Genomic DNA, 15,721 nt, shown 5'->3' on the forward strand with positions numbered 1-15,721 from the left:
TCACAATATTTCTTGTATAATGTCTGGGTCAAACGCTCAAGCCTATAAATGTCAGGAGGCTAAGTATTTATGAAAGCACTCCAGACCCAAAAAGCAACCTCAGAAAACTGGAAATGACATTTACCTTAATGTAAAAAGCAAAAGCTATAGTTAAGACACTTAGCAGCAATGCCTCTTAAGAATGTATCATTAATCCAGTAGTTTCATTTCTAAAATTCTGCAGTTTAAAAAATTATAACACAGGGGCAAAAAACTTCTAGAAAGTTAAAGTCATGTATGTCCCCTTGCTATAAGTATCACTTCTCTAAAATTTCCAAATACCTGAACCATGCAGGTAAAAATAATTTTGAACCTTTCCAGAAAACTGAGGTTAGCAATTAAAATAAAAAAAGCAAAATCAATCATGCTATCAAGTTTGATCAAGAAACAAAATACATTAGCAAATAGAGTATTTACTTTTTAAAGAAATGGTCATAAACAGAAATATCTAAGTCAGTTCTCCCTAATATATGTAATGCCAGCATGTTGCCTTCTAGGGCTTAATGCCATCTTAAACAGAGTAGATACAGTTATTAGAAAAGTAGAATCTTTAACAACTTTCCAACCTCCATCCCTCATGTTTTCCTCTCGAATAACTGGAGATGTCAGCGTGATAGTAACTTGCATTTTGGGTTCCACACAGGAATTCAGTATTATTGCAGCTTCAGATAAAGCACATTTTATGTCATACTTCTCAGGACTTATAACCTATATGATCAAAAGAAAAAAATATCAATTGAAATCTTTATTACTGTCAAATAAAGGGAGAATTTTTTGTTTTTTTTTGGTGGTTCAATTAATTAATATATTTATAGTGGTGCTTTTCAACCTATATGCTGGAATAGCTACCTCACGGCTCAGTATGAAATGGGCTTAGAAGCCAGAGGATAAATTTGTCTTCAAAATGGAATCTTCTATTATGCACTTGGATAATGGATTTTGTACCTCAGTTTGGTTATATTATGACTGAAAGGGTATCTAATTTTTATCTCTTCAACATCAACAATACAAATAGCTTCCCTAAATCTATGACCCTGTTTTAGAGTTCTTTCTTTTGCCATTTTTATTCTTTAGTATCCAGTAAAAATATGATCAGCCAAGGATTAGCTATTTGCTACCTCATATTAACCTCCCCCCCCCAAACTAATAAGATATAAGGGGGAAATTTTAACCTCATCATGAACCAGAACTGATGCCTTTTAGAGACTTTCTAAGAGCAAAAGGAATTCAGTGCTATAATAGAAGAGTCATTTGATGCAAAGGACACCATAATATAAAGACTTGAGACTAGGCACAAAGATTGAAAAACATTTGTTTAGAAAATAAACATGATTTTTAGAGAAATATCAATAGGCATTTTCATATGGCTTTTTGTTTCCTTCCAACACACCAAAACACATTCCTCCTAATTCATAGGTGTTCATATAAATACAATAGTATTATGAAAGAGAACTCCTATGAATCTAATCTAATGAGTGGCAAGTCAGAGCTCAGAGATTAAAATCACACTTTTGAATCTTACTAGCTATTTGACCTTGGGAAAGTTACTTCCTGGCCTTGTTTCCTCATCTGTAAAACAAGGACATTGGACTAGATTGTCCCTCAGGGTCTTTTGGTTTGGGATTTATGATTCTATGAATTCTTTTGAATGCTGTAATTGCTCATCTGATCAAGAATTGGAGGAATTAGGGATAATATTTAATGTTACTGGTTGTTATTGCATGGAATTAAGGCCCATTCAAAACCCTATAATTTTTCCATGAACCAAGATCCAGGAACCATTCTATGACATTATCCTTAGCTCCGTTAACTTACAGTGAGATCATTGGTAGTAGCACAAAGACTCACTAACTTTGTTCTACTTCGATATGCCATAGTTTGGCCTAAAAATAATATTTAACAATATTCAACATTCAACATTCAACAGTTAAAATAAGGAGCCTCAGATGCTGGGCACAGTAGACCAATTTTGTCTTACTCAAAAATTACAGATGATATAGTATCAGGGAAAAAAATTTTGTTATTCAGTCATCTTCAGTCACGTCCAATTCTTTGTGACTATCATTTGTGATCTTCTTGCTAAAGGTACTGGAATAGTTTGCCATTTCCTTCTCTTGCTCATTTTACAAATGAGGAAACCAAGGCAAACATAGTTAAGTGATGTGCCTAGATTCACATAACTAGCATATATCTAAGGTTAGAATTGAACTCATGAGGTGAGTCTTTCTGATTCTAAGCCCAGTGCTCTAATCACTTGCCACCTAGCTATCCCTACACCACCTAGCTGCTATGGAAGCCATCATCAAAAGCAAAAAGACCTCAGAATGGCATGTTTACTTTTTTTTTAAAAACTACTTAAAACATATGCTTATTAGTTGGGGGTTAATGAGCTTAAAGCATGGAAAGATACTTATTTACATAGTAACTCTATTTCTAAATAATAACGGCATTCCCCATCATTATTCAAATCTCAAAAAAAAAGGAGAATAAAAATAACATGTGTTCCTGTTTTAACTTTAAAAGCAAACTAGTAAGATTTCATAGTGCCAAATGTATCCATTACAAAATATAAAATAATAAAGTGAAAAAAAAAGTTGGCCTAGAAAGCTTAAGCCAATAACTCTGAAATATAGTTTAGGTATAAAATAATGCACAAGCTTGTCAATAACTTCAAATCCAAACAAAGGGCAAAAATTAGCATTCTAGACAATACTTACAGCAAGCTGTTTGGGAAGGTTTTCTGAAATACGACTCAGTAACGTCTTTGAAGGTTTCTCTGAGCAGAGTAAAACAAGGTTTACATTTCTGTCTCCACGGAGAAGTAATCCTTTTGCCAGTACTCCTACTCGCAGGACTCCTTTCAAAGCTCTGCAGTAGAATAAAATTACATTATAATGTAATATTTTCTTTTATCAAATAAGAATACCTACCAATCAATATATAAAAACTTGCCACCTAATTAAATTTTTCATTAAAAATAGACTGTCTGCTTTATCAGAATTAGAATTCAAGCTGTCAGTCAATAAGCACTTATTAAGGTATTGCCAAGTACCAGAAATTATGGTAAACCCTGGGGATACAAAGAAAGGCAAAAAAATTCTCTGCTCTGAAGAATCTATATATTCTCATTGGGGAGACAATATGTAAATAATCATGCACCCATACAAGTTTATATTCAGAATAGACAGCAAGTAATGTTAGAGAAGGCACTAGTAGCTATGGGAAGAAGATGGGTGGAGATGAGTAAAGCCCTATCCTGAAGTTGAGATTTCAACTGAATCTCAAAAGAAGCCAAGTAGAAAATAGGCATAGTTTAAGGGCCTGTGGGGTGACAGCCAGTATAAAGGTAGGGAAGTAGAAAATGTGGTTGGTTTCAGCAACAGCAAGGAAGAATATGGTCAAAACTGTGTCTTAGATCACTTTGGTTACCAAGTTAAAGCCAAGTCAAAAGCATTTGTTAAGGGTCTACTATATGACTGACCCCTTAGGAAGCAGCTAGGTGACTCAGTGGTTAGAGCATTGGGCCTAGAGTCAGAAAGACCTAAGTTCAATCTAGTCTCAGACACTTACTGGCTATGTGACCTTGGGCAAGTAACTCAACCTCCGTTTGCCTTAAGCTACTGGAAAAGGGAATGGCAAACCATTCAGTATCTTTGCCAAGAATATTTCACAGATAGTATGGTCCATGGGATTACAAGGAGTTGCATATGACTAAATGACTGAGCTGCAATGAACAACAACGTGCCAGACACTGGGGATACAAAGAATGACAAAGGAATCCAAGATTGCAAAAGAGTAAGCCAGTGAAAATGTTATGATGGGAGACAGAGTATTTGTAGCTAAGGGTATAGTAAAAAAAGCACTGGTTCTGACGATCGTTCTCAAATTCTCAATAACCAAAAGTTCAAAACTAGCCCCAGATACTTACTAGCTGTGTGACACTGGGCAAGTCACAAATCTGTGTATTTTAATTTAAAGTCCAAGATTTTTGATTTTTTGTTCAAGATTGTATTTTTATAAAAATCCAAGATTTTGATTTTGTTTGAGAAAATATATTTAAGGAAGAAGTTTGATAACTCCTAAATCCAGAGAATGAACTGTTGCAGAAAGATGCTGGAAAATCCACACGACATCAAGAAGATCAAGAATGATCTTTGGGTGTGGTTGATTGAACTGAAGTTTGATTGAACATTTATTGTAAATGTACACTTTTATGCCAAAGGGACTGCCCCTAATTTGGCTTTCTGTCAATGTGTCTTTCTTTCTTTTCTATTCCTCCCTCACTACTCTAATTTCCTCTAAAGAAAATTGAATATTGTATATATCTATAGTTAGAAGTGCATTTAGGACTACAAGATGATTATGTTAAATGATCAAAGGGGAGACTAGTCTCCCAATGATCATCAGGGGGGGATTGTGAATCTTAAAATTTCTCAGACTTGTGAATGTTAAAAATTCTCAGACTCTACCTTAGAACATTTGGTTAAGACCATTCCCCATTTTAAACAATGAAGGTACTTGATCAAGAATGTGAGAACTCTAACATTACTCCATCCATACTTAGGCATACCTTAGGGGAAGACAAAGTTGTAAACTCCTGACTGAATAATGAAAAGCACTTAACCCATACTTAAAGTAAAGCTAAAACCCTTAAGCTGGGTCTATTTTTAGATCTAATACAAAAAGGTGCTAAGTACCTATGAAGGTCAAATTAATCACTAAAAGTTCAAGCAAGCTTAGCAAGAGGTGTGAGGTTTTAGTCTACCCAGAGAAAGTGATAACAAGGTGTGAATCTAGGAAAACCAGAAGAGGAGTTGGTGCCAACCTGGAGAAGTGGCAGGAAGCAGTGCGGTGAACTCTGTTACACAAATGTCTTCAAACAGATCTAAAAAATGTACCAGACCAAATCCTGATGAAGAAATCCAGAAAAAAAAGAAACCATACTAATTCATATGTCTAGTTCAGCTTAGCATAGGGAGACAGGGAAGTCTGTGAAACACTAGGGAGAGGGGTTAGTTAGAAAGGCTGTAGATACGTGGACAGAGAAGTGCAGTGCCCTGAACTAGGCTGTGTACCAAGGCAAAAGGAAATCCTAACAAGCATTAGCACATCCTTTGACCCATACCTGAACATTATGACAAGGACGGTTGCCAAAAGGCATCTTTGTTGCATGCACACAGAGAGGATGGAGATGCAGACTTACACAGGGAAGTAGAATTCCTAGGTAGTGTGGCCATGGGTAGAGTACCCAGAAAGGAGAAAGTTCAAAGGCTGGCAGAGCAATGGTATAGCTCAGAGTCTAGGAACAGTGGAGGGGTTTCACTTAAAAGTATTTAGCACAGCCAATGAGGAATAACTAAGGCAGGAATTCTAAAAGGGAAGCATCTACTTTTGCACAGACTCAAATCAAGTATAGGAACTTGCAATGGTCAGACAGGGGAAAAGGATGAAGTGGGGGTGGATTGGGGTGGGGGGTTACAGACAGAAATAAAACTGCAAAAAAAAAATTCAGAAAAAAAAATTCAGACAAGATTTGTATTTGTAGGAATGATGCAGAGTTCAGAAAAAATGAATACAATTATCAGAATAATATGAAATACATCATCTTGGTCCTAGACAAGTAAAAATAAAACAGTTCCTTCCTCTTAGTAGAGAAACTGGAAACTGGAATGGGATCAGACAAGGTGGTTTTCAGTTATAAGAGTTCAATGAGCAACAGGCAAAGTGACAACACTGAATATGGTACAAATCAAAAGTCAAGAGTAAAACTTTTCTTTAATACAGTATATCAGAGATTCAGGATCTGTCTTCTCATTGTAGCCCAACCCTAGAATATAGGACATTCATCCAGTTTCTGGTTCCCTAACTATATTAAAATTTTTTAAAGGGCAATACTGTAATCAGTTTTAAAAATGACTACGTATAGATCATGATGCATATATAACAAAGTATGACTACTTAATAATTTGATTTATTAATGTAGGAATTTCTTCAAAAGGTGAACAAATTAAATATATGATGGTTCATTTTCAGTTTCCCTCCTCCAACAAAATAGATAACAATCTTTCAGTGACAAACCATCTTCAGAAACTGTTATGACCAAAAAATTCATCAACTTACATACAGCCAATCTATTGATAACCCTTTGGTGAACTTAGCTAGTTTAGACCTTGGATAATATTTGTGAGCCCAAAATGAAACTTTTTTTCAGCTTGGTAGAACCTGTCAGATCTTAAGAGACTTCTGATATAGTATTTGAGAATACAGGGGCTTTCTCTATGCCATAATGAAGTATCAAATGACAACCTTTTAGTAGAGAAAAGAAGTTGAGTATTTGAGTCTTTAAATATATCTGTCAGAGAAATGAAAATTGAAATCAATCTGAAGTACCACCTCAAACTTCTAAAGATTGGCTAACAGGATATAAAAGGAAAAAAACAAATGTTGCAGGGGATGTGGAAAAAATAGGGAGACTAATGCACTTGATCAGAGCAACTAAGTCTTTCACAGATGAACATCCTTACAAATATTGCTGTTAATTGTGTACAATGTTCTCCTGGCTCTGCTTATTTCACTTCGTAACAGTTCATTTAAGTCTTCCCAGGTTTTTATGAAAGCATCCTCCTTGTCATATTTTAATACACAACAGTATTCCACCACAACCATATGCCATAACTTGTTCAGCTATTTTCCAATTGATAAACATCCCCATAATATCTAATTCTTTGCCACTACAAATATTTTTGCATGAATAAATTCTTTTGTTCTTTGATCTCTTTGGATACAGACCTAGAAGTGGTATTACTGGGTCAAAAGGCATGCAGTTCTATATACCTTTGGGCATAGTTCCAAATTGTTTTCTAAGCTGGTTGGATTAGTTCACAATTCCACCAGTAATTGTTTCCCAATTTCTCTACATTTCCTCCAGCATTTGTCATTTTCCTTTTCAGATGTTAGCTAATTTCATTAATGTGAGTGGTATCTCAGAGTTGTTTTAATGATCACTTCTCTAACCAATAGATTTAGAGTATTTTTTCATTTGACTATAGATTTCTTCTTCTGAAAATTATCCATTTATATCTTTTAACCATTTATCAATTGCAGAATAGCTCTTATTTAGAAACCTGCAAAAATTTCTCCCCAGGTTCCTATTTTCCTTCTAATTTTGGCTGCATTGGTTTTGTTTGTGCTTAAGCCTTTTAAAATTTCATGTAACCCATTCTGGAAGACAATTTGGAACTATGCCCAAAGGGTGCTAAAAGAATATCTACCCTTTGACCCAGCCATAGCACTGCTGGGTCTGTACCCCAAAGAGATAATGGACACAAAGACTTGTACAAAAATATTCATAGCTGCGCTCTTTGTGGTGGCCCAAAACTGGAAAACGAGGGGATGCCCATCAATTGGGGAATGGCTGAACAAATTGTGGTATATGTTGGTGATGGAATACTATTGTGCTAAAAGGAATAATAAAGTGGAGAAGTTCCATGGAGACTGGAACAACCTCCAGGAAGTGATGCAGAGCGAGAGGAGCAGAACCAGGAGAACATTGTACACAGAGACTAATACACTGTGGTATAATCGAACGTAATGGACTTCTCCATTAGTGGCGGTGTAATGTCCCTGAACAATTTGCAGGGATCTAGGAGAAAAAAACACTATTCATAAGCAAAGGATAAACTATGGGAGTGGAAACACGGAGAAAAAGCAACTGCCTGAATACAGAGGTTGAGGGGACATGACAGAGGAGAGACTCTAAATGAACACTCTAATGCAAATACTATCAACAAAGCAATGGGTTCAAATCAAGAAAACATCTAATGCCCAGTGGACTTACGCGTCGGCTATGGGGGATGGGGGGGGGGAGGAAAAGAAAATGATCTATGTCTTTAACGAATAATGCTTGGAAATGATCAAATAAAATATATTTAAAAAAGAAAAAAGAAAAAAAAGTAACAGTAAAAAAAAATTTCATGTAACCAAAGTTATCAATTTTAATTCCTATAATCATCCCTATCTTGTTTCTCTCCTTTTCCCACAGATTTCAGAGATATATTTTCCCATGCCTCTTTAATTTGCTTTTGATAATCACCCTTTATATCTAAAGTATTTATTTATTTTGACCATATCTTGGTATATAGTATGAGACGTTGATCTCTATCTAGTCTATACCTAATGTCCATCAAACTAACTTGGTTTTTCCAGCAATTTTTGCCATAGTTCTTGTTCAAAAGTCTGGATCTTTGGGTTTATCAAATCCCAAATTATTATGATGATTTACTACTGTACTTCCATTCTGCTGCCCCACCATTCTATTTCTTAGTCAGTACCAGATTATTTTTATTATTCTACTTTATATTCTAGTTTGAAATATGGAAATACCAAGCCTCTTTCCTTAACATTTTTTTCCTCCATCAATTCTCTTGATCTGTTCTTCCAGATGAATTTTGTTACTATTTTTTCTGGCTCTATAAAATAATTCTTTTATAGTTTGATTGGCATTTTGATCAACTCTGAATAAGTAAATTAATTTAAATGGAATTGCCAATTTAATTTTTTTGTTTCAGTTTATCCATGAGCAATTAATATTCTACCAATTGCTTAGATGTCTTTGTGTGAAAAGTGTTTTGTTAACTGTATTCATAAAATCTCTGCTTTGTTTTAGCAGTATTTTATACTGTCCAAGTATTTTATATTGTCTGCCCTTATTTTAAATAACTTTCTCTAATTCTTCCTGCTTGGTTTTGTTAATAGTATATAGAAATGCCGATGATTTTTGCAGGTTTATCTTATATGTGGCAACTTTGCCAAAGCTGTTAATTGTCAGTCGATTCTTAATGTATTTAGAATCTTGAACCCTAGAGACTAATTTCCCACAATCCCCTTTTCTTTTTCCTATTTGTGCGTCTCCTTACATAGGGGTAGTTTTGAGTTTCTTTTTCTGCCCATGTGGTCTCTCAGGATCCATGGTGGAGGAGGGAGGAGCGACTCTTGGTTTTTGCTAGCCTTACTTCCTTATACTTCAAGATAAATATTTAATAAATATTATTAAATATAATACTTGGGAGTACTGGATATTAATTTTAATCTTTACATTTTAGTATACTATCATATCAAGTGTGGAGAGTTTTGATTCTCATTGCCTTTCTTCAATTTCTTTTTCTTGTCTTATAGTTATATATAGCATTTCTAAAACAATTATTTAATAATAGTGGTAGTAACGGATATTCTTGCTTCACTGAAGTCTTCAAGTTTATCCTTTTTATAGCTTCTAGGCTTTAGATAGATATTATTTTTCATTTTAAGAAAGGCTCTATTGATTCCTATGTTTTTCTTTTGGGGGAGGGGGATGGCTTGTTTTTTAAACAGGAATAGGTATAGGGATAGCTAGGTAGCACAGTAGAAAGAGAGCTGGATCCTGGGTTCAATCTGCTTCAGATGCTTTCTTGCTGTGTGACCCTGGGCAAGTCACTTAACACCTCCATTGCTTAGTCCTTATTGCCCTTCTGACTTACAATAGATACTTAGTATCAATTCTAAGATAGAAATTAACGACTAAAAAAAATGAATGGGTGTTGTATTTTGTCAAAGGTTTTTTCTATATCTCTAGATATAATTGTGATTTTTTTTTTTTTTGGTTAATGACATACCCAATTATGCTCATACATTTTCCTGATACTGAACTAGCCCAGAATTCCTGGTATGAATCCTGGTTGGTTGTAGTGTACAATCTTTTTTAGTTTCCTTGCTAGTGTTTTACTTAAAAACTTTTGTGTCAATATTCATTAAGAAAATTGGTTCTGGTTTTTTTTTTTCTCTCCCAGGATTAGGAATCAAAACCATATTTGTGTCATAAAAAGAATTTGATAGGGCTCCTTCTTTATCTATTTTTCCAAATTATACAGTATTGGAAATTGTAACTTGAACATTCTGGGATTTTTTCTTAGGGAATTCATTGATTGCTTATTCAATATCTTTTTTTCTAAAACATTTAAGTATTTTACTTCTTTTGTTAGTCTGAGCAGTTTATATGCTTTGTGACATGGGATGGACCCAAGGTATATACTAAGACATATTTTTTAGACATGGCAAATGTTTTGCTTGACTGTGCACATTTGTTACACAGATTTTGTTTTTCTTTCATTCTTTTAATGGGGTGAGGGAAAGGAGAGAAGGTAGATTTTTGTTTACTGAAAATTAAAAAAAAAAAACATACCTGTCTTTGCCGCCTTCTTTCTTGTCATCCCCTTCTTTGCTTTTGCTTTTTTCATGATCAGACATGTTGTCTGAAACAAGTTTGAGAGCCCGTTCAGTGATAGAAACAATTTTCTGAACTGCCTGTAACTCTTCTTCAGTTGGATATATAGCTGCATGTTTGGTCATTACATAACGGTCATCAGATGAATCAGGACGACGTAAAGGCTACGTAGAAGAAAAATATTATTTCATTTAAACAAAGGGAAAAATTTGCTTCTGTTCAAACAATATTTAATTTTTAATGACAGAGAAATTCAAATTAAGGCCCTTCTAAGTAGTTCTACTTTACAACCAAAAAACTGGAAAAATTCTACAAAAAGAGAAAATGACAAATATTGGTGGGGTTGTGGAAAAATATGAACATAGCTCCATGGTTAGTAGAGCTATGAATTAGTCTAGCCATAGTAAGGAAGAAATCTGAAATTATGCTTTATGTCTATTAAACTTGTATCCAACTAAACCACTTCTAGGCCTATACCTCAAAGACATCAAAGAAAAAAAAAGTCCCACATGTACAAAAATATAGTAGCTTTTTGTAGTTAGAAGAAACTGGGAGAAAAAGGTGAACAAATTTTGGTATACAAATATAATTCTATAATTCCATTTAAAAAATGATGAAAGGGATGATTATTTAGAGAAACCTGGGGAAGTCTTCTTTGGATTGATACAGAGTAAAGTTAGAGGAACGAGGAGAATAATCTATACAATCATAATAATGTAAAAATAAATAATTCTGAAAGATTTAATTTTGATTAATGTAATTACCAACCACAATTCCAGGATGGATGATGCTACTCATCTAGCCTAAATGTGCAGAATGAGACATACATTTTTGGACATGACCAATCCAAGAATTTTTTGTTTTATTTTTGTTATAAGGGTTTTTTGTTTTGTTTTGTTTTGCTTTTGGCACAGAGGGATAGGAGTGAGAAAAAAATAAAAGTTTAATAACTTAATTTTTTTTTCCAGAAAAAGGTCTTATCCTTTTTTTTTTTTAAACCCTTACCTTCTGTCTTGGAGCCAATTCAATACTGTGTATTGGCTCCAAAGCAGAAGAGTGGTAAGGGCTAGGCAATGGGGGTCAAGTGACTTGCCCAGGGTCACACAGCTAGGAAGTGGCTGAGGCCGAATTTGAACCTAGGACTTCCCATCTCTAGGCCTGGTTCTCAATCCACTGAGCTACCCAGCTGCCCCCTCTTATCCTTTTAATAGAAGTGAATAATCAATTACATAAAACTTTTAAATTGACTCTGCTTTATAATACCTGCAAAAATAATGTAAACTTACAACTTACACTGTCTTATGTAATTTATGCACAAAAACCTGTTTCAAGTATTTCCCCTAAAATAAACAAAATTAATTACTTTTTGGCGGGATCTATAGGTACACTGCAACTGCCTAAATAAAGTAAACGTGCTCATTTAAAAAAATACATTTGGTACATTTTTTTATTTTACACATTTGTCATTTTCATGCTTTTTTTCTCCTGAAAGTCTCCTTGGTGCAAATCACCCATCATAGCTTAATTTCTACATATCCATATGTGAGCATTGTTAGAATTGATGGATGAAGTAAAAAAGAAAGATCTCTTTTTCTTCAAACACAAATACTTTCCCATTCTAGATTCTATCCCGCTTGGAGATATATATTTACATATGAACAAAACTCTAGAGCTGGAAGAGACCTTTTACACCAGATAGTCTAAAATTATTTTGCAGATGAGGAAGGTGACATCCTTGGAGAAGTTAAGTGACATATCCAAGGTCACAGAGGTGGCAAAGTAGTAGAGGCAGGACTTGAGCCCTAGTCCTCTGACTCCAGAGCTCCTTATTTCCATGTATTCTTTTTTCTTCTTGTTGATCCTCAGATGATTTGGACCTCTCCTGATGAGAAAAGGAGTGCTAAATTTGAAGCAGAATGAGTTAATGTTCTTCATCAGGAGAGAGCCACTTATTTGGGTATCATGCTTTGATTTTAACACCCTTTTTCTTCACACATTCAATAGGACGTCTCATATGATCAGGGAAAGCAAGAAAACAAAAAGCTCTGAGACACTTTTAATAGAAAGCTAAAATATACTTTAAGGTCAAAGTAAAAAAGTAGCTCCCCTCTGTTCCCCACAAGAGCTAGGTAGCCTTTTATGTGAAGAAATAAAATTTCAAAGGTAATCCCCAGGCCAATGACATGTAGAAACCAATATGGTAATAAAGTTTTGTGAAAGTATCAAGGAACCCACAAGAAGTTCTCATGTACTGAAGAATCTAGAAAGTAGATCAGATGAAAATATTAACAGTAATTCTCAAGAATGTTTTCTCCCCACTTCAAATTCCAAATGGCGTTCAACCTATTCCATCCAAAATTTGTAGGACAAAAACTTACTGCAGGCCCCTGAGGCTGAGGTGGCATTCCTGGTCTCACCCCCAAGAGGCCTAGTGGCCCTGGTGGACCATGTGGATACCCTCCATCAGGCATTCGGCGTCTGTCATCCCAGTGATGCTGTTCTTCCTCCATTCTCCTCCAATACATATCTTCTTCATAGCGTCTGAAATAGTTTATATTATGTGTTTATTAATAAAAATACATATATTTCTAGTAAAATAATTTTGGATTAGTCATGATTTGTGACCAATGAAGTGCAAAAAACAAAGTAAAAATTGAGGAAAATTCATGATAAATGTATAGGCTACAATTTTTTTCTTTATTACATCTAATCATATTACTTTGATTTTTTAAGTGCAAATGAAAGTAATCTTTTTTTTTTTTAAACCCTTACCTTCCATCTTGGAGTCAATACTATGTATTGTTTCCAAGGCAGAAGAGCAGTAAGGGCTAAGCAATGGGGGTTAAGTGACTTGACCAGAGTCACACAGCTGAGAAGTGTCTAAGGCCAAATTTAAACCTAGTACCTCCTATCTCTAGGCTTGCTCTCAATCCACTGAGCTACCCAGCTGCCCCCCTGAAAGCAATCTTTTTATGGAGTAGTAGTAGAGGGGAAAAAAAAAGAAGGAAGATGATAAGATAGTAAATTAATTTCTCTGGACTCTCTAAGTGGAGAAAAGGTATCATTCCTATTCTTCCCCACTTTTTCCTTTTAACTCTTCCAGACCATCTCAGGTTCAATTATTCTTTATTGTTCCATTTGTCATTCTAAGATGGTGAACTATAATGATGCCTTCTTGTGGGACAGAGTATGAAAACTGCAATGAAATTCCTATCTTTAGGAGGTGGGTAGGGATGCAGACAGTTGGCTTAGAGCTTGTAAGGAAAGATTCAATTATTTATATATTTATTTATAGGGGTGTGTGTGGGGGTGGGGTGGGGGGGGTGGGGTTTGGAACCAAAAAAATGAATTCAAATTCTTCTTTTGACATCAGAGTTCTATTACCGTGGGCAAATCACTTAAACTAAGCCTTAGACTCTTTGCTTATAAAATCAGAATATCAATTATAGTATTTATTTCAAAGAATTATCATGGAGCTCAACTGAGACTCTACTTTGTAAACTATAAAGTATTATATCTGTCAGTTATTGTGTAGCACCAACTCCAACTGGTGAGAAAAAAAAGGATTAACTCTTAAATGGGACCCTGGGTTCATATAGGTCAAACTTGCAGGAAGCAGGTGGCTCAGTGGAAAGAGAACCAGGACTAGAGCCTTGGGGAGGTCTTGGGTTCTAATTTAGCTGCAGATACTTCCTGGCTATATGACCCTGGGCAAGTCACTTAGCCCCAATTGCCTAGCCCTTACCATCCTACCTCCTTGGAATTGATACTTATTATTGATTCTAAGATTGAAGTAAAGGTTAATAAACATTAAGCATTTTCTATGTGTCAAATACTGTGCTTAAGGGCTGGAGATATAAAGCAAAGTAAAAGAGAGTTCCTACTCTCCAGGGGCTTACAATCGAATGGGGAAGACAACACAAAAATATCTATGTACAACCAGGTTATATAGAGGATAAAATAGAAATATTCAACAGAGATAAGGCACGTGAGGAATGTTTTTAAGCCAATCCGAAAGAAAACAAAGGGGCAAAGAGCCAAGTCAATAACAGGTTTATTGAGAAAGACCAGTGTCTCTCAGTGAAGCTGGGTCATTAGGTTTTCTCCTAGTGAAGACAAATGAATGAGGGTTTTCCCTCTTTTTTATACCCTAACATTGCTCATTATATCATGATATATTTTCTGACAAAAACAATTTCTTGACAATGGGTGGGAGATGCATGTTCTTAACAATGAATGGGTGCTAATTTCTTGAGGAGAGGCTTCAGTTTTCTTATTGAGTCCCGATTGTTAAGATGGCCCTCAAGTTGATAAGCTAGGTCACGCACGACCTCATTGTCATGAGAGGTCCAAAGGCACCATCATTCTTCTGGATGTGCCTTATATGATAGATAGGCCTTCTGCACAGTCTCCGGCTCAAGATACACAAGCCTTCTGCCTGGGTGAGATCATACCCTACTACAAATGCTTCCCAACAGATTTTCTATCACATAAGTTCAGCTTAATAATGTATTAGGTTTTACTTAATAATCTGATAAAATATATTTACTATGATTCTAGAAATCACTAATCATTGTCCCAGATTAATTACTTCCTTTGGCTAAATACTGATTAATTGTATTATCTGTGGTCTTTTTAAAAGGAATCAAAGATTCTCATTCTCTTTAAGCACCAGAATTATGACAGATTGGGTAGGGTGGTGGTGGTGGGGAAGCTTTTTGTAAGGTGATTATTTTAACTGGGACTTGATGGGAGCCAGAGAAAGTAGAGATGAGAAGAGAGACCATCTCAGGTATGTGGGTCAGTGAGTAAAAAGGCCTGGAGTTGAGCACTAGAATATCTTATTTAAGGACCAGCAAGGAGGCCAGTGTCAATTGAGCTTTGAGTACATGACTGGAGTAGGGAAAGGTTCTGAACTCAATTAAAGGATGTGATACAGATGATGACAGGGAACCATTAGAATTTATTGAGTAGGGGGAGTGACACAGTCACATCTGCACTTTAGGAAAATCATTTAATTGCCGACTGAAGGACAGGAGGGTGGAAGAGATTAGTGATAGAAAGATAAAACTTCCAGGCATGAGGGTCTTAAAGGCTGGTGTCAAAGTCAGAGAGAGAGTCAAGGACTATGTGTGAGATATTACAAAGATATAATTGAAGGGTTGAGGATGACATCTAGCTTCTGAGCCTGGAGGATGGTGGCACCACTGACAACAACAGGGGAAGATTGGAAGAAGGGAAGAGTTTAGGGGGGAAAGAGAATGAGTTCAGTTTTGGACATACTAACTTTAAGATGTTTGGGACATCTAGTTCAAGATGTCTAAAGGTAGCTAGAGATATGAAGCTGGCGGTCAGTTGAGTGAGATGAGGGGCTAGAGAAGTACATCTCTGAGTCATGAGCGTAGAGAAGATAAAAAAAAAATC

At 35.4% G+C, this 15,721-nt stretch overlaps 1 protein-coding gene across 3 annotated transcripts in view; it reads right to left on the reverse strand.

The window, feature by feature from the left end:
* ZFR (zinc finger RNA binding protein) overlaps positions 1-15,721 on the reverse strand; it is a 73,687-nt gene that overhangs the window by 18,598 nt on the left and 39,368 nt on the right. For all 3 annotated transcript variants that reach the window (XM_001365752.4, XM_007487500.3, XM_007487501.3), the window contains 4 exons: positions 12,676-12,838; positions 10,256-10,461; positions 2,757-2,907; positions 606-747 (listed from right to left, as the gene is read on the reverse strand). In XM_001365752.4, the coding sequence (XP_001365789.1) occupies positions 606-747; positions 2,757-2,907; positions 10,256-10,461; positions 12,676-12,838 (662 nt within the window). The remainder of the gene's footprint in view (positions 1-605; positions 748-2,756; positions 2,908-10,255; positions 10,462-12,675; positions 12,839-15,721) is intronic.

This window comes from Monodelphis domestica, chromosome 3 (assembly GCF_027887165.1).
Source record: "Monodelphis domestica isolate mMonDom1 chromosome 3, mMonDom1.pri, whole genome shotgun sequence".
NCBI lineage: Eukaryota > Metazoa > Chordata > Mammalia > Didelphimorphia > Didelphidae > Monodelphis > Monodelphis domestica.